General features: G+C 36.9%; 1 protein-coding gene across 1 annotated transcript in view; it reads left to right on the top strand.

Moving 5' to 3' along the window:
• The window catches only part of aff2 (AF4/FMR2 family, member 2), a 251,205-nt gene that overhangs the window by 214,262 nt on the left and 18,381 nt on the right, over nt 1-18,562 (top strand). Inside the window, exons 10-12 of the mRNA XM_067382897.1 lie at nt 10,242-10,404; nt 12,361-13,407; nt 15,189-15,304. Coding sequence (XP_067238998.1) covers nt 10,242-10,404; nt 12,361-13,407; nt 15,189-15,304 — 1,326 coding nt within the window. The remainder of the gene's footprint in view (nt 1-10,241; nt 10,405-12,360; nt 13,408-15,188; nt 15,305-18,562) is intronic.

Genomic DNA, 18,562 nt, shown 5'->3' with positions numbered 1-18,562 from the left:
AAATCCTGTCATTATTTACTCACCCTCATGTAGTTCCAAAAGACTTTTGTTCATCTTCAGAACACAAATGAAGATCTTTTTGATGAAATCTGAGAACTTTCTTTCCCTTCATAGACAGTTACGCAACTACCACTTTGACACTTCAAAAAGTTCATAAAGAGATTGTAAAACTAATCCATATGAATTGAGCATTTTTTTTGTTGTTGTTGTTTTGTTTTTTGTTTTTTTATGAACAGATTGAATTTACAGCTCTAATGTGTTTGTTGTTCACACCCTGATGAAGGCTTATTAGCCGCAAAGCGTTGGTGTGCGGTTATTTGTTACCTGTTTTTAAATGCCTGAGCCATGATTGAATAAAGGGTTTTTATATTTTTCCCTAAATTCTCGTGTGCCATGGCCTGATATGTTTTTATGAGATCTTAATTTGTGTCCTGAAGATGAACAAAAAAATTAATTAATGACAAAAGTTTCTTTTTGGGGGGTAAACTATCCCTTTAAGTATATTCTTTTAAAGTATATTTCTTCTGTAATAATTGCTCTTTTTAAAAGTATGTGCTTCTTTTGCACAAGGAAAAACATCGGCCAGGCTGATTAGTCAGACACTATTTGGCCAATTTGATATTATTGGCATTGGCATTGCCAATTAATTATGCATTTCCAAACTCTACTGACAGATTGTCAAGCATATTTTGTTTCAAATGTTTTTTTTTGTTTTGTTTTTTGTTTTGTTTTTCTGTGAATTATGAGTAAATATTGTGTAGAATGTGTTCATTTTGATTTAGCAATTTATTTTGATTCTTATTTTTTTGTTCATCAAATGTATTGTTTATTAGAACTAGTTAGTACCAGCATCAGTAAATGAAAACCACTAATTAAGAATGTCTTTAATACATTATATATGTGCTTCTCAGAAAGAGTTATCAAACAAAGTAATTTCAGTGTTGTCTGTGTAATTTTTTTTTTGCACTCATGGAACTACACACTGTGTTTACATGTATCCTGAACAGTTAAATCACACAAATGCATCATCGAGGGAAACGGCTCTGTTCTTAATAACAGATTTGTGTAATTAGAGGAAAATTATTACACCTTTTTTCTTAATGGCTCTTTTAATCTCTCTTGGCCAGAGTTCCTTTACTCAATAGTGTGGGCCCTTTACATATTAATCATAGTCAACCAGTGCTTAATGTGTGCTGCTTTGTTTGCATCTTAATTCATTTATGCTTTTTCATTCAGCTGTAATCTATTAACATCCTGCATCTCTATTCTTTCTCTCTCTTTCACTCCCCATCTAATTTATTTCTCCACTTCTTTGTTAATTGCACTCACACACGGTGTGAATTCAGGTTGAGAATGTGTGTTGGGGATTTCTAAACGGGAAAAAGCGTGTTCAGAAATCCCTCCACATATTAATAACTTGTTTACTGTGTCAACGTTGCCATTTTGTCTCTCAAAGGCAACTTATGAAATCAACTCATGCTCCAGTGATGTGGATCTAATTGTGTGAATATCAGGTGGCTCCACTTATATTATCATATAAAGTCATCCATCTTAAATGTTGCTCATTAGCTTCAAAAAAGGCCATTAATTCAATTGCACATGCAAATATACTGTACAAGAATGTATATGCGTGATACGATCTGATAGAGTAGCTGTCGTTAAGTTATTTTGAAGCAAATATTCAAAATGCTGTCGTTTCTGAAAAGTGGACCAAGTGTCAATACAAATTTTGTGTTGTTTTCGTCCATTACCTCAATCTGTTTGGATGCGATTGCTTCATAAGTTCCCCTTTTATGATCAAAATGGTCAAAAGTTCATTCTGTTTTGGCAAGTCTTTAACTAAACAGCCACTTTATAACTGCATGTATGCGTAATGTATCCTTGTAAATCAACTATTAACATTGACATTTAACTTCCCTTTGATTTAGCTTGTTAGCTTTGATTCATCTCATTTGGCATTGTGGCAAGGGAAATGCCGTCCAAGGCGGTGGGATATGCTCTTTTAGCCCTCTCAGAATGATTTAAGATGGGCCAAAGGGAGGTCTGGGATTTGTGTACCACCCTTTGCAATGACCGTAGTTCTGTTCTTTCTGGAAAAAACACAACTCCAAACAAGCAGAGCATAATTATGTGAGAAATATCTCCATCTGGAGCCTTTGGGGCTTTTCTGTGAGACTTTGACATTTAAAGAAAACCACATATGGAGTGTTTCAAAATCATGATTATTTGGGTAATATTCCTGTAGCTGAAACTTTAGAGCATGTCAAAGCCAAGGTTATGCATTCGATTCCCACAAATTGTTAAAATCTATACTTTGCATGCAATATAAGTCACTTTGCCAAAATGCATAAATGGGTAAAACATTTAGGTTAGCTATGCAATGTCACTCAAAGTGCATAAAACATTTGAAGCTACAAAAACATAAGAAAATGTCTACTTTTGTAAATATCAGGGTGTAGTGGGTGGTTGCCTGGATGTTTTTATAGTGTGTGCTTGCTCTGGTAATCTGGGTGGTTTCCAGGTTTTGCTATTTAGTTGTTTTAGGTGGTTGGTAGGGTGATTCAGTGTAATCACTAACAATGTTTCTGTTAAAAGCTCAGCATGAAAATAGCATGTAAATGTCACCAGCTCAGACACAACTGTGTCCTACTTAAATGGACTGCAAGTTAACCATTCAAGGCAATAGCCTCTTAATGACTGGACCATATGGTTACATTGCCACAACAAAGCCAAAAAACGTCTGTTGGGGTTGCTCTGTCTCCTTTTCTTAAATGTATTCAAATATGCTTGCATAGACAGAGGGATTGTAGATTATAATACAGGTGATTCAAGTGCAACTGATCATCTTTAGATCAGTGGTTTGGCCTCAGAATACCCAGATTTTATTTTGGACATCAAGTGAATTGGTTATTGTAGAAAAGTAACAAAAAGTCCTTAATATTAAACATCAAATGTATTAATTTTACTACAAACTGCATAGACCCAACAATATGCAAAATTATGAACATAACCTGGGCTGAATTGGATTGATTTTGATTTTGGATAATTCATTGCACAAAACAAATTATAATTGTAATGTTCTATTTTATTTTAACTTATGTAGATTTGCACATGATTTTTGAGGATGTCAGAACGTTAAAGGGTTAGTTAACCGAAAAATGAAAATTATGTTAATAGTTACTCACCCTCATGTTGTTCCACATCCGTAAGACCTTTGCTTATCTTTGGAACACAAATTAAGATATTTTTAACAAAATCTGAGAGCTTTCTGTCTCTCTGATTCAACGCAATTACCAATTTCAAAGTCCAGAAAGGTAAGAAAGACATCATTAAAGTAAGCTTTGTTACTCCAATGGTTTATCCTCAATTTAATGAAGCAATGCGAGTGACATAATTTACCACTTTAGTTATAATTCATAACAATTCAACAATTCATGATTGAATGCATAACATTGACATCAAAAACATGGAAAGGGTTTTCTCCTTTCTTTTTAAAGTTGATAAGCCAATTTATTTGGCTGTTATCTTAATGATACGCTATTATATGATTATTAGCATTTTATTATTTGCATTCACCATTGTTTTTCCCTGCTAGCGACCCAATCAGAACACACCAGCGACCCACCAGTTGAAAATCACTGCTTTAGATTATGCTATGGAAATGTATTTGACATCTGTGATGTGTTTTCAGAGAGAGTAATCAGTGTAAGCAAGTCAGTTGGAATTATGGTCTTGTTTTGAACATTCGCAGACAGTTGAAACATTTTAATCAAAGACCAGACCTAATCTGAGCTTGGGAAACCAACCATCAACTTGTAAATACGCTCAGTTTGTCCCTGTTGAGAACAGATCTTGTAATGATTCAGGAATCAGAGCCGTGTTTTGAAACAGGATCTGTAATCCATTCCTCATGCGAACAGACCATTGATTGAATCAAATAGAGCTTGTAATGGATTTAAGGGCAAAGGGAAGTCACAATCATCAGTGTAGAGATGTGTGGCAAGTTATTCTTCTGGGTGATTTATAAAAATAATGTATGCGCTGCTTGCAGATGATCGTTTTATGAGGCGGTGGGCTGATGACTTATAAATGAAACTCCTTCAGGTCTCTTCTCATCTTCTCTCTCCGTCGTTTCATGCTTCAAACTCTTTGTTGCTTTCACCCCCCAAACACATAATTGTGTTTAGTGTCGAGACCCCGCTTCCTCGAATTCTTTTGAACTTTTCAAATGTAACTTATTGATGGAAATCATAAATTCACAGTGCATTAAAATCTCCTACGCCGAAGACATCTGTCTGGCGGTATTGACAGGTTGCGGTCCAGACTAGATGTCTGAAACGGCCCCAGCTCTGTTTCTGAGGGGAATAGAATCAAACGTGGGCTTCTGAGCCATGGCCCAGGTCTCTGCCGGCTCCAGCGACCGTAGGAATCATTCATCTATAATTAACTATTAAACTTTATTGAAGGAGAGGTTGAAAAAACCAAGAAAAGACTTGGATATGAGACACGGCGGGCGATGGCAAGAATCATAATGCAAACTTTCTCAGGGTTCTTTAGGCCGCCTTTTGATAGATCTGCAAATAATTACAATCTACAAACAAATACGAGAACCGAGGCAGCCTTTGCTGAGGTCCTGAGCTGCAACGCTAGACTCGATCTGGTAGTGGCCCTTGGGTCCGGTGTGAATTTCTAGATGAACTTGTGTCTTAATGAGTCTCTTCAAGCAGTTGGCATCTCTCACACACTGCTTTTTCTTGCCCCCCTCCATTGTAAGCTCTCTCCATCTGCGTTTCGGCCCATCAGACAGACCGCCAGGCTGTGACTATCTGTCACATTGATCTGAGATTATGGTATCAGTGTAAACAGAGAGAGAAAAACACTAGTCGATGGGGTCCCTGTAGCTTCCAGTGATGCGTCAGCTTTTGTTTTGGTGTGATAATCTCAGAAGAGCGTTCATAGCTTTGGCCCTTGTATTACCTTGTTCTTCTGTCAGCAAAAGCTGGAGGTGGTGTGTTTTGAATATATTTTAGATGGTAGAGCCCTTTTTGGGGACCCCTGTCAGAGTTTGGTTCATTCAATTAGCTGTGAACAAACTCACATATTTCTTACACCCCCATCTATGTTTTGCTCCAAATTAAAGCATTTTAAATTGAAATCATTTTTGAGACTACATTATTGGCTTTTGCAGCTAATTATTTATTATATTTATTTTAAATGAATTCTATAAATTTTGCACTACAGCTATGCAATTCTATTTTAACAATTATAATTTGAAGTAGGGCTGTCACGATGTTAGATTTTTCACGGTTATTGTGGCCAAAAGAATTCACGATATCGATATATGGTGATATCTATGGGGTTGGGGGGATGTATCAGTCTAAATAATTTTTACTTTGCTTATTTAGTTTTTCTCTTTCAGGGTTGCTGCACATTTTTTAAAGTCAAACTTAAGGCTTTTTAAGACCTGAAGAAATAAAAATTAATACTAGCCTAGTAGCTTATACATTATGGCCAAATCATTATCAACAAAATCCATCTTTGCAATAGGGGTGACACAGAATGAGAAGTTGCATTAATATATTTACACAGCATTTAAAATTTGTTTACATACATTTAATTCAATATTTAAATATGGATTTTTTTTTCTAATTTTAAACTTTTTAATTAAAATGTACCTTAAATATGCCAGTAGGTGGCAGCAAGTCATATAATGTAAGTCTTAATGATTGAGTGAGTCAACAATTTGTTCAAATGACTAATTCTTTCTTTAAAGAAGCAAGTGACCGTCTTAATTTTAATAATTAAACTGATTCGTTCTAAACGCGGATTCAGTCTGTATAACAAAAACATTTCTGTTGCACCGGGGCTCTTTTCTGCTGTTCATCATTTTGAAATTTTCGTTGGTGAAATAAAGAAAAAAACAAACAGTATTAACAATATTGTGTCTAAAATGTAACTCACACTGTTCATTTAACAATAAGTTAAATGAACTTTGCATTTGTGTTGATTTGGGGAAAACGACACTCCTGCTTTTGTGATATTGTAATACAAATACATCTTATAATATGATATAATGACAAAAACTCATCGGGGCAAAAATGCCCATGTATGTTGAATTTTGAGGGCAAATAACTGCATGCATATCTACATCACGCTGAATAAGACGAGTATAGAAAATGCAGTAGTTATTAAAAGAATTGCCCTTTATTTAAATATGTGAAAACAGAAAATCGCTGTTAACAGGTTAATATAACATTTCCCATTCCATGACTCTCTGTAAAATTACGTAATCCGCAGGGTGATGGACACAGAGGTGGGTAAAAAGGTTGGTGGTGTTGCCACCCTACGCACAAGCTAGGCAAATCCTGCAGATTGGGCTGTCTAAGGAGCTGTTTTCTTGGAAGCCGAAAAACTCCCATTCTGTCGAGCTTACTTTATTTTTTTCGGATGTGGACAGAGCCTCTCACTCTCCCGTTCAGACGACATTATTCTCTGAATAGTTGTGTGCGCTGCGTCTTTGACAGATGTCAGCGTTAAGGTGCAATACTGCCACCTGAGAGGTCAACCAGGTACTGGCGCTGGAGTATTTACATGTCTTGATATCATAAGAGTCCTATTCATTTTAAATATTGTGGTTATCGCCAATACCGGTATATTGTCACACCCTAAATTAACACGATATCGATATTTCATGCTTTGAATATCACGATTATCGCCAATACCGGTATATTGCGACATCCCTAATTTGAAGCTAAATAATCAGCTTTTTAATTGATATACTGTATATTTAAATTAAATATAAATATTTTATTTAAACATATAACATATTCTTTCAGCTGCCTTCTCAAGCTTTTGTTGCAGCAGCATTGTTTTGTTTTTTCTGCCTTATAAATGTGTTGAATTGAATTTATGGTGATGTTCATAACAAGTGCATTTTGTGTGATTGTTTGTTGGCTGAAGATGTCACACTTTAAGGTGCACATGCTTCAGAGTCATATCATATCATGTATCATATCATATCATATCATGTCATATATACTCTGAATCAAACCCTGAGTTGACAGAGAATGTTTATAGCATCTAAACTGGTTTGCATTTGTTTGGTTTTGTCAATTCTAAACCTACTCTGAAACGCACAGTTTGTTCAAGTAGCTTTGTCTAACAGCCCGCAGAAGTCTAGCTAGTGTTTATTTTTGTATGTACATCGGATCTCATATTCCCTACTGCCTAGCACCAGCCTGGAAAATTGCTTCATTATAAGACATGAATATTTAAAGAGTAAATTGTTCTAAATATTGTTATTTATTTATTAGAGTTGTTTGAGATATTTTGCTTATGCCTGGAGATCTTTTTGGGTTTGTAACAACAACATGCATTGACAGAGAATTATTTAAAGTCATGATAAACTAAGAGGCCTGTGCAAATTCTTCCCTTACTGAATATTAATAAGCGCCTTGACGGCTTTCACACAGCATAACTTATGGTGGATTTGAGAAATATATTTGTGCACTTCTGTATATGTGTATATAGTGTGGTATGTGTACTGAGTGTTTCAAGATTGCAAATAATGCTAATACGTAGTTCTGTCATGAAATTCTAGAAGGCACAGGTTGATCCCTAACTCAATTTGGTAGTGATCCAATGAGCTGCACCTCAACATTCAAATACTGGTAGCGTTTGCTGTTAGCATGCTTTCAGAAACCCTCCACCTTCCCCAGCTCCACCTGTATAGATCTGCTATGGAGGTTATTTCATGTATGTTAAATGTTCAGCAGCAGCAGCATGTCTTACATGCTCTCAGCAATGTCTGTGCATGAATTGGCAATAGCAAGTCTCTGTACTTGCAGCAGTGTAGCAAATCTATTCCGCCAAGACCAAATGCATTAACATTGACATATCCATTACCATGCCAGTCTCTCTGAGAATTGTCATGACAGAAATATGTTAATTAGTGAAACTGCTATGATATTTATATAGTTTATGAATTTAAACATTTACACTTATCTTTTTCAGTGTATAGACACTGGTGATACTGGTGATAACAATGGCATAAACTTTTTTCTAAGTCTACTAGTTTTTAGGCCTAGAAGTCTCAAACATAAACCCTTATGAAAGCAGATATGTTATCATTCCTTATTACAGTTATAGTTCAGCAGTGAAATGTTTAATTTACCCAGTTCTTTCAGTCCCAGTGGCCCAGTTCTAGTTGAGTTTGCCCAGGGCCTGCTGTAACTCCTTCAGGGAAACACTTCCTCCTTCCTGTGTTCATGCAACATGTGCTGCTTTACGAAAAGAAATTCCCAATTCCCAAAGCTACTCTGTCCGGTCTGTTTGGGGACGAGGATACCGTTAATTATGAATAATGAAGATAAATAAACTTTGTTTACTTTACATCACTATGCTAGGCAAATCTGCAGATATTTTTTTTTTTTTTTTTTTTTTGACAAAGTTTATTCAACAAAAATATTATATTATATTATATTATATTATATTATATTATATTATATTATATTATATTATATTATATCATATCATATTATATTATATTATATTATATTATATTATATTATATTATATTATATTATATTATATTATATTATATTATATTATATTATATTATATTAATTACACTTTCACTCTTAATAGGTAAACAATTTCATCTGTAATAAAAGGTGAAAGAAAACATTTTCTCAGACTTACCTTTCTCTCATGAGATTCCACAGCTGTTAACCAAAGGTCAACCTTATTAAGACCAAAAGATGGAGAGAAAATGACCTTCTGTTTTTTTTTTTTTTTTTTTTTTTGGTTTGTGTGTCTGTATCATACCAATCAGTGCTATTTGCATAGACAAAGGTCACACAGGTTGGTGTTTTGAAAGAACAGCATATTCCAAGCCCTTTGTGTCTTTTTTTGTAACAGTGTCCCATTTCTATCAGATGGTATTTGATTATGAAACATTTTCACTGTAGCACACATTGGGTGTCAGGAAGTATGTAGGTTTTTTTCCTTTACACTGACATTGCCTGAGTGAACAAGTGGCCAATTTTGGAAGCTTATGTCATGATTTGGCATACCTCTGATTTTTGTTTGCATTTTCACTTTCCTGGGACAGGTTCCTCTTTCCTGGCTAGTGTTGTCCATGTCTTGCTGGCACAGCTGTAGACCAGAGCGCTTTTTCCTGTCGTAACATAATCTCTAATGAAGTGTCAACATAAAGCAGCCTGGTCTGACCTTTGGAAAGGAATTTAATTTGCCTCCTTCTGGCATGTTTGACTCTGTGTAGAACAATCTTGGATGGCCACATCTGAGGATACCCTGAGAAGTGAAGTACTTATTGGATTAGAGCACTGTGGCCTTTCATGAACTCATAAATAATGCCGAGCATGACTGATAACTCTGAGACAGAGCCGAGTAATAGCCACACAGGTGGAGAAGTAAACAAATGCTTTCTTTTCTTGCTCATTTTATTTCTATTTATATCTTTCTGTCTCTGTCTCTCTCTAAGAGATGTAGTCTATCATCAGTTGGTTCAGTTGTCTCTTTATTAGTTGGTTCACCAAAGCAGCAGCAAGTGTTAAAAATGTATTATATATATAAAAACAACTGACAGATATCAAGGGTATTTTTTTTTTCCTTTTTCATTTGGAAAAAAAGGTATATTTAACAAAGATTTAATTGTGTTGTCTAATGTTTTAAAGCATTTAACTAAAACGTAATAGTCGGCATGGGAAAAATTATTCTTTTTTTAATCTCTCTCTCTGTAAAATGATATGACAAGCCCTTTAGCCATATACACTTAGGAATAAATCACTCCAAAATCACAGTTCAAACCTGTATGCTGCTCTATTTTACCATGGAACAGAAAAAAAAAAAAAAAAAAAAAAAAAAATTTACATATTGTAGATTAACTGTTTTTGTATGGAAAAGAGCTACATGAAGATTCTTCAGTATTTATCAGAACAAAATAACAACATGAGGGTAAGTAAATGATGACAGAATTTTGGGTGAATTATTCCTTCTTTAGCTATATTAGGCAGATTCTTTACAGCCTTGTCTGGTACAATGTGTCAGAGGTCCAGCTGATGAATGCATTGGCTCAGTTTCTCCTGATGTTTAATCATTTCTGGTGTGCATTAATAAAACATCCTGTATCTACATCTGTGCTGTCAATGGCACATTTGTATGGTTTGAAGTGTGTCATACCGGTTGATGAATGTTCTCCTCTGTTCTTTTGTCTAAAGCCTTTCTGGAACCACACCGCGGACCAGCGAACCGACCGGTCACTCCAGCGCCGCCTCGGGCAGCTCCAGCGAATCAGAGAGCAGCTCTGAGTCTGACTCGGACAGCGAGAGCAGTTCCAGTGACAGTGAATGCAACCGAACATCCCGTGCTGCCACACCAGAGGTACTCATCACTTTACTTCCCTCAAATATATCCACCAGTTGATCCATGGCTTAAGAATTTTGCAAAACTTATATAAAGCTGATTTAAAACAATATTCCCGACGCCTCAGTGGTGAAATGTTTGGAGGCCTGACAATTTCAAGATGCTCAATTGTTAATTTATCATCTTTACTTTTCTATGAAACTGATTTTAAACAGTATTTATTGCAAAAAGTAAATTAAATTGATTGTGTCTTGAATGTGACGTTTTTGCAACATTTCAGCGCAAACCACCGGTTTTCAAAAACAATTCATTAACATTACTGTAATCAAAAGTGAATTTATTTATTATTTAAATGTTGTATTGGTCTAATATGAGAAAATACTATAGTAAATGTTGTATTCATAGATTAGATTTTGTGTTGTTATTATGCTTGCTTTATTAATAATAATAATAATAATAATAAATGTAACTAAACTAAAAACTAAATATCTACCGGTCTACTAATCTACTAATATTAATTTTTGTAATAAGAATTTAGGGGAGAAAATTGTTTAGTTGTCATCAAAACAATCTCACAATATAAAAATATCACAATGGTCCAATAATTGTTTTTTTTTTTGTTTTGTTTTTTTTTTTTGCATAACCCAGACATATTCATAGATTTTCTCACCACATCTTGTTTAGTGTTATTTACAGTTTTGTTGTTTTGCTTACCTTCTGAACTCTGGGCCCTGAGGTAAATGAGTACCAGCTTATGCAATTATTTCCCTTAGATGATTATTTTGGAGCCCATTACCAGAAATTTCAAAAGAACTGAGATGAATCTGAGTAAGTCTATTTTCTCCTTTAGCTAAAGGCAAAGAGAGACTTAGGCAGCATTCCCCCTCCGAGTTTTTCTCAGCATGGGTTAGGGGTAGGATTTTTGAAAGGATCTCCTCAAAGGATTAATTGGCAGCTTTAAAGTTGTCCCGCAGTAGCCTGCCCGGGGCTCCCTAAGAGCATTACACAAGAGTAAACATCTCTCGGTTCTCATCACCCCTTCTGTGTGTATAGCTTTGCTCTCTGCCAGGGATGGCCAATGGGAATCCGTATCTTAGCACTGCAAGCGCTCTGGTCTACAGAAAGATGTTTCTCTTTCAAGTGGCGGCGCATAGCCCTGATGCCTCAGTGGCGAAATATTGGAAGGCCTGTCAATTTCGACATGCTCAATTGTTAATTCATCATCTTTGCCAGTGCTTTCACTATAAAATTTGGTAGCTCGTATTGGCGGAAATGTCTCTCTGACAGATGGAGAAATAGCATAGGAGATTGCCTTTTGTCTCGAAACGTGCCATCATGTCTGATTGGAAAGTGCACTGAATTGAATTTCTTACCCTGTGAGTTTAATGGTTAATATGGATGTCCACTCATTTCCACAGCTTCCTTTTCTGAATGATTTGCTATCATTTAGAGCATTCAAGGCAGTGTTTATGGGTTCGTGGGAACGTTTTACTTTTGTCTTCAAACATAATGGTACACAACAGTCGGCGTGAGAAAATATAGCTGATGAAAACATCTTTGCAGTGAGAGCTGTGAGCAGTCATCAGGACAGTACTCACAGCATTTCCTCCATTATTCAGGAGTTTTACGACTTCCTGTCTTAATGGCCTTTTCATCATAGCGCCAGCTCATTGGTCTGTGAAAGTCATATGACTTGAATCATCAAGCTTCTCATGAATCAACACTGAAGACAGATGAAATCTGTATGGATATGCATCATTACAAATTCGATTTCCATGTTATTTTAAACATGTATTAATTTACATTGTAGACCTCAATGCACATAAAAATGTCACATACAACAAATCTGATCTTCATTTCCAATCTGCAAGACTGTCCACAGTGTCATTGTGCAACTGATAAAATAAGTTGTAGAGACAATGTACTCAATATGCCTAAAACTGTGGTCCACAAATTTTTGTCTTTTTCCAATAGCCTGAACCTCCGTCAACAAACAAGTGGCAACTAGATAAGTGGCTAAACAAAGTTAATCCTCACAACAAAGCACTAATTAACACCCAGTCAGATAGTCATGGACTTAACAGCTCTCAACCTGATGAAAACCAAGCCTCTGAGAGCCAGAGCTCCAGCAAGAGCAAGCCCAGCACAGCACTGGCACCAGCAGACCCCAAGGAGAGAACATTGCTCAGTCCTATCCGAGAGAAAGTCAAACCCAAGACTGGTCAGAAGGCTCCAGAAAGCAAAAGCACCAAGGTGAAATCACCAGCTTCAGTGGAGCTAGCGCCCCCCAGGAGAAGCACTGGCAAGAAGCAGCCCAAAAAGGTGGAGCGATCTTCCAGCAGTGAGGAGCACAACTGGCCAAGACCAGGAAACTCAAGTTCCACCCCAAAAGAGAAAGAGCCCCCGCCTTTAGAACCGCCAAAACCTAGAGGAAAGGGCCCTGGGGTAAAGACAGCTCCAAGAAAGGAACCTCGAACCACCACAACAAACACTGCACCAACTAATATCACACCTGTTCAAGATAAAAAGAAACACAGAGGACCCAACAAGATCATCCCCAAGTCTAAGGAATTCATAGAGACAGAGTCTTCTTCATCCGAGTGTCATTCAGACCCTGAAGAGCTCACCAAGGTTCAGCTTCCCTGTCCGGGTCCCAACACCCTAAGCTTGAAATCCAAGGATTGCAACAGCAATATCCTGAGTGTTAGTAGCCTTACCAGCACAAGCAGCACCTCCATTCCTGACCCAGGTGCCTCGGATCTCCTAGAAGAGCCCCTTTTTTCTCCCATCCCCATTGTACAAAATGAACTTTTGTCACCGCTACGAGATTTTGAGGACATTAAGTCCCTTTGGGTCAAGATTGAACTCAGCTTCCTGTCACGAATCCCAGGGCAAGATCCCCCAGAGCCTCCTCCAACCAAGGCTGAGTGTCGGGAGGTCAGTGTCAAGCACAGACGGCAACAGTCACCTGCCTCCATCCCTGCAGAAAAGAACCCTAGCAAATCCAAGAGGAAACACAAGGCAAGTGTGCAATGTTCTCACTCTCATTTCATGCTCTATAATTATAAAACCAAGGGCTGCAATAGCAAATTAATCATGTAATTATTATTTTAGGCAAGTACTCATTCAGCAGGTTCTTTTTGCAACATGCACTTTTTCCTGTTCTCTGAGAAAACATTGATAGCTGAAGTATTGGCCCCTTGTCGTGTTCAAATTGTATTAAAATTGTACATTTCTTTAGCAGCACAGATATTGAACTACCACACATTTTATTGTTTTATAATATAATACGGTATTTCATCCAATGCCATGTTTATATCATAAAACTTCCTGGTGTTTCTGTCCAAAGGATCATGCAAAAAACTTCACACCGACGGGCACAAAGTTACAGCTCATGGAAGACCACTTGCACGTCCAACCTTTCAGGACGTTTTCACACCTAGTTTGTTTGAGCACCACAAGCGATATTGAGCCAGTATAACGTTTATGAACACCCCAAATTATCTTAGATCTGGGCAAATTATCAAAGGACCCAGGGACCCACGAACAAACCATAGTCAGACTACCTAAGGAGGTTCATTTTGGGTCCTTTTTGTTTTAAATGCACTTACATTGTGAACACCAAAAGCACTAAGGTCATTTTCATTTCTGAAATGGGTTTGATTAATATAAAGTGTACCATATGTGAAAACACCCTCAGTTCTTAGCCCCGATCTTTCTCAATACAGAATTCTGAACACTATCTAACACTATATAAGTAGGGGTGTAACGGTACACAAACATGATGGTTCAGTACGTACCTCGGTATTGAAGTGGCGGTTCGGTACAGCAAGGGGGTAAAAAATAAACATAAAATTGCTTCTTTTTTATTAAACAGTGGTTTGTTGAACAAATTGTGTCTCCGTCTTTACATAAATTCAATCATAATTAAAATTTTCTTAAGGATAAAAAAATCTATCTCAGCTAATGCTGTAAACTGTATACAGGGAGCACTTTCTTGCACATTATAATATAAAAGGTTACAATTAACAACAGAGACCAAACAATTAAATTCAGTTGCTATTTATTTTAAGATATAATAATCAACACTCAAATAAAAAAACATGTAAATTGCACAAATAAGTCAAGGTTTGCATTAACTTCTAAATCTAATTTTTCAGTTATTTTTCTACTTTAATTCATTTTTTGAAATATAATCATTTACACAGTTACTGTCTTAACTTGCTTTCATGACAAATTTATTTAAATGTATTAAATAATTAAGACATTACTAACAGGTAAAGTAAACATAATGAATATATAAGCTAATATAGTACATATATTCCCCTCTAGAGTTGATTTCTCTAGTGAACCAGCATGCTGTGGACACTAAATGACTTGCCTGAGGTAAATGTAATGCTATGTGAGATATTATTCTCAAGCTGTTTTATTGACGTCTTTCAGCAGTTGAAATACTGGTTGAGAGATTACACATAAACATACCTAGATCGTCTTTTCCTCTTCTTCTGCACTTTTTCCTGTTGTAGCGGTTAGCAAACAGCGTTGCATTACCGCGCACGCCCCCTTCTGGATTGGAGTGTGGATCGCCTGTGACTGACTATATTCGTTGTCTGACTGTATGCACTGAACTGTGATGGTTCGGGATGAATACATGTACAGTTTCACCTCTACTATATAGTCTTAAACTATAAAAGATGTTTGTTTGAGTCCTAATGTAGATGTTTCAACTTGGCCTTCATCCTGCCAAGCTAAATAACATGTTAAATTCTGGACAGTGTTAATTAACTTCACTCTCTCTGCAGTCTGAGCACTGTGACGTGATGAGTGGAGGCAAGAAGCTTCGGATGGACAAAGAGGCACTGCTGCTTCCTCCTTGTATCTCGCCCATACACAACCACAAGGTCTCCAGCACAAAAGAGTGAGTATTCTATACTGACTCATAGCTTGTTGCCTACATTATCACACCATACTCCATACTCAGGAGCTTGACTAGTGACTTTTCATTTTGATTTCAAATACATTTAGTTCTTTTCAATAGATTATAAGGATTCTCACTAGACTGCATTCAAATTTACTGTACTGTTTGTTTCTTTATAGTAACTTGAAATCCTCCATATAAAGAGACCACAATGTTTCAGTTTACTTTAAAGGGTTAGTTCACCCAAAAATGAAAATTTCTGTCATTTATTACTTACCCTCATACCGTTCCACACCCGTAAGACCTTCGTTAGTCTTCAGAACACAAATTAAGATATTTTAGTTGAAATCCGATGGCTCCGTGAGGCCTTCATAGGGAGCAATGACATTTCCTCTCTCAAGATCCATAAAGGTACTAAAAACGTATTTAAATCGGTTCATGTGAGAACAGTGGTTCAATATTAATATTATAAAGTGACAAGAATATTTTTGGTGCGGCAAAAAAACAAAATAACGACTTATAAAGTGATGGCCAATTTCAAAACACTGCTTCAGGAAGCTTCGGAGCATAATGAATCAGCGTGTCGAATCTGCTGTGCGGAGCACCAGAAATATTCTCGTCGCTTTATAATATTAATATTGAACCACTGTTCTCACATGAACCGATTTAAATATGTTTTTAGTACCTTTATGGATCTTGAGAGAGGAAGTGTCATTGCTCCCTATGGAGGCCTCACTGAGCCATCGGATTTCAACTAAAATATCTTAATTGGTGTTCCGAAGATTAACGAAGGTCTTACGGGTGTGGAACGGCATGAGGGTAAGTAATAAATGACAGAATTTTCATTTTTGGGTGAACTAACCCTTTAATATATGCATGCAGCCAGTGTCCCCTGATGTTTTTGCCACACGTGCACAGAGATTTGCCAACTCAGCTTAGTTTCCGACTCTGTGTTATATCCTTTGAGAGAGTGCTGGAATACGCAGGGGGAGCAGCAGGTCACCCTCTCAAGCTGCCTGCCTGCTTTGTCCCACTGCATTACAGTAATTTAACACTGACACCAGCACAACGGCTACCGCTAATTTTAGATATTCAATTAGTGTCAGGGCAGGCTAGAGCCCATCAAAGACACATGCATGACAGAGGTCATATGCTTGTCCTGTCCACCTGAGTGCTCACCGCACTGCGACATGACTAACGGCAGCAAATCTTGATGATACAATCAGCAGTGCTACGTTAAATTATTATCCACCGCTAACATCTATTACTGGAAGTGTTTAGCACCCCGGGCTATTTACTGTTATCACCTGCTCAGTGTGTTTTAAATCAGCTCATTTGCCGCATTCACCCTTTTAATTGAATTAGAAAAGTAAAGAAGCCTTTTATTTAGTGTTGTTAACTGATGAGACTCATGTTTTATAGCATGTTTTCAGCCTAATAAACCAAGGCAAAAAATATGCTGCTGTCCAGGACAGTCTGTCTCAGTGGAGCTTCTTTTTTTAAGCACATTGGCTAAGTTTAGACATGTAAGCATTTATGTAAATGAATTTAGCCAAGTTTATATCAGAGCACATGCACCTCCACTTTCATCTGCACATAACCTTTTGTCTGTCTCATATTGTTCTAGAAAAAGGAACAAAAACTTTTGATTTATCTCAAATGACTCTACTGCCCTGAAGGGTGAAAATAATAAAGGAGAGAGCAGAATTTAGCATCATATTTTCAACAAAATTACACCCTGTATAAAATAATATATGTCAGTGGTAGCTCCTTTAAATTGCAAAAAGAAGCTTTACTCTTTAATTAGGGTTTAGTTTTGTGCTGAGATGCAACATTAGCAGTGGAGCTGAGAGCATTTTACTGCAGATTCTGAAGAGCCCGAAAAAACATGAATATAAATATATATATAAATATTTCTTACTGGCCATGAAACTGTATTTTTCCTTATTGTAATAAACTTGCAGCTTCAAATATATAGTAAGCAGACATTCTGTCTCTCTGTGAAACTGCACCTGTCACAAAAACATGGACACATTGTGATTTTGTTTTTCATATTTTCATTCCGATGCAAGTAGTAATCCACATATGTGTCGCCACATGGAGTTTTGGAGAAAAACTTAGTTCGCAGTCGCAAACAGATTTTTGCAGAAAGTTGTTTGTCTGAGCAGTCAGCGTTAGACTATCATTCTTAAAACATTTAATGAGTGGCATCTCTATTCTGGCCGGTAAAACCAGGCATCACCAGATGGGGTGCTGTAGTGCAAAAAGCATTGCATGATCATCAGTTCTAAGATGTTTTCAGAGAATGTCTGAATCCCAAATAGCACACTTCTATGCACTTTCGGTCTTGTGGACTTACAATGGCTACCACGTGTGCATGTCCGTTAAGTCCATGAGAACATAGGGTGTCCCATTCATCATTTTAGGTTTCAGAATTCCCTCAATGCGCACTTCAGCTGAGCCCACAAGTCTGTGAGCTACACAGAGGACTTTACCCGGCAGTCAAAGCGCCATTACAACACAAAAGTCTGGACTCAGAGGAAGACCGTGAGGGTTTAGGGTGCCATTTGGGCCCGGGCCAATATATCTTCAATATATAAGACGTTGTGTGGTAACCTCATAAAATGTTATTAGATTTATGTTTAAAAACTATTTGGCTATGAGAGTGGGGTAAGATACATTCTCTGAAAACAAGTCCTAATATCTGTATTGATCCAACTAATTTGTGATGATGATGATTGCCCAACTCGTTAAAATGAGGTGTGCCGCATTTACACTGTCCTAAAACACAAATCCAATATTTTGGCACAAATGTGTTGCCTGTCTGTTAATATTTAGTTAAATGGCGGCGTTTACATAAAGATGCACTTGATTCTTTTTTTTTTCTTTATCCCTCACAAGTGTTTAACAAACACTATCAAATCAACATGTTCTCCAACCAATAAGCCTATATAGGTTGTTTGTCTCTTCCCTGAAATACGACCTATAGGAGCGTTTGCTAAAGTTGCAACAGGATACTTTCATTTTAATGCATTGTTCCCTTTTACCTACATCATCTTTCAGTTTTTGCCTAGTTCAACTGGCAGAGCATTGCAATAAATGACAATATGCAATCATGTGATCATGTGATCGTGGGTTCGATCCCAGGGAACGCATGTGCTCATTAAGTGTATATGCGCTATAAATCACTAAAGTTAGGTTTAGGGGTGGGTGGGTGGGTGTAGTCGTTAATAAAAAAATGAGTTTTGCTAAATGGAA

Source organism: Chanodichthys erythropterus, chromosome 1, assembly GCF_024489055.1.
Source record: "Chanodichthys erythropterus isolate Z2021 chromosome 1, ASM2448905v1, whole genome shotgun sequence".
NCBI classification, from domain to species: Eukaryota; Metazoa; Chordata; class Actinopteri; order Cypriniformes; family Xenocyprididae; genus Chanodichthys; species Chanodichthys erythropterus.
The sequence above is the reverse complement of the archived record's forward strand: the minus strand, read 5'-3'. Positions and strand labels throughout refer to the sequence as shown.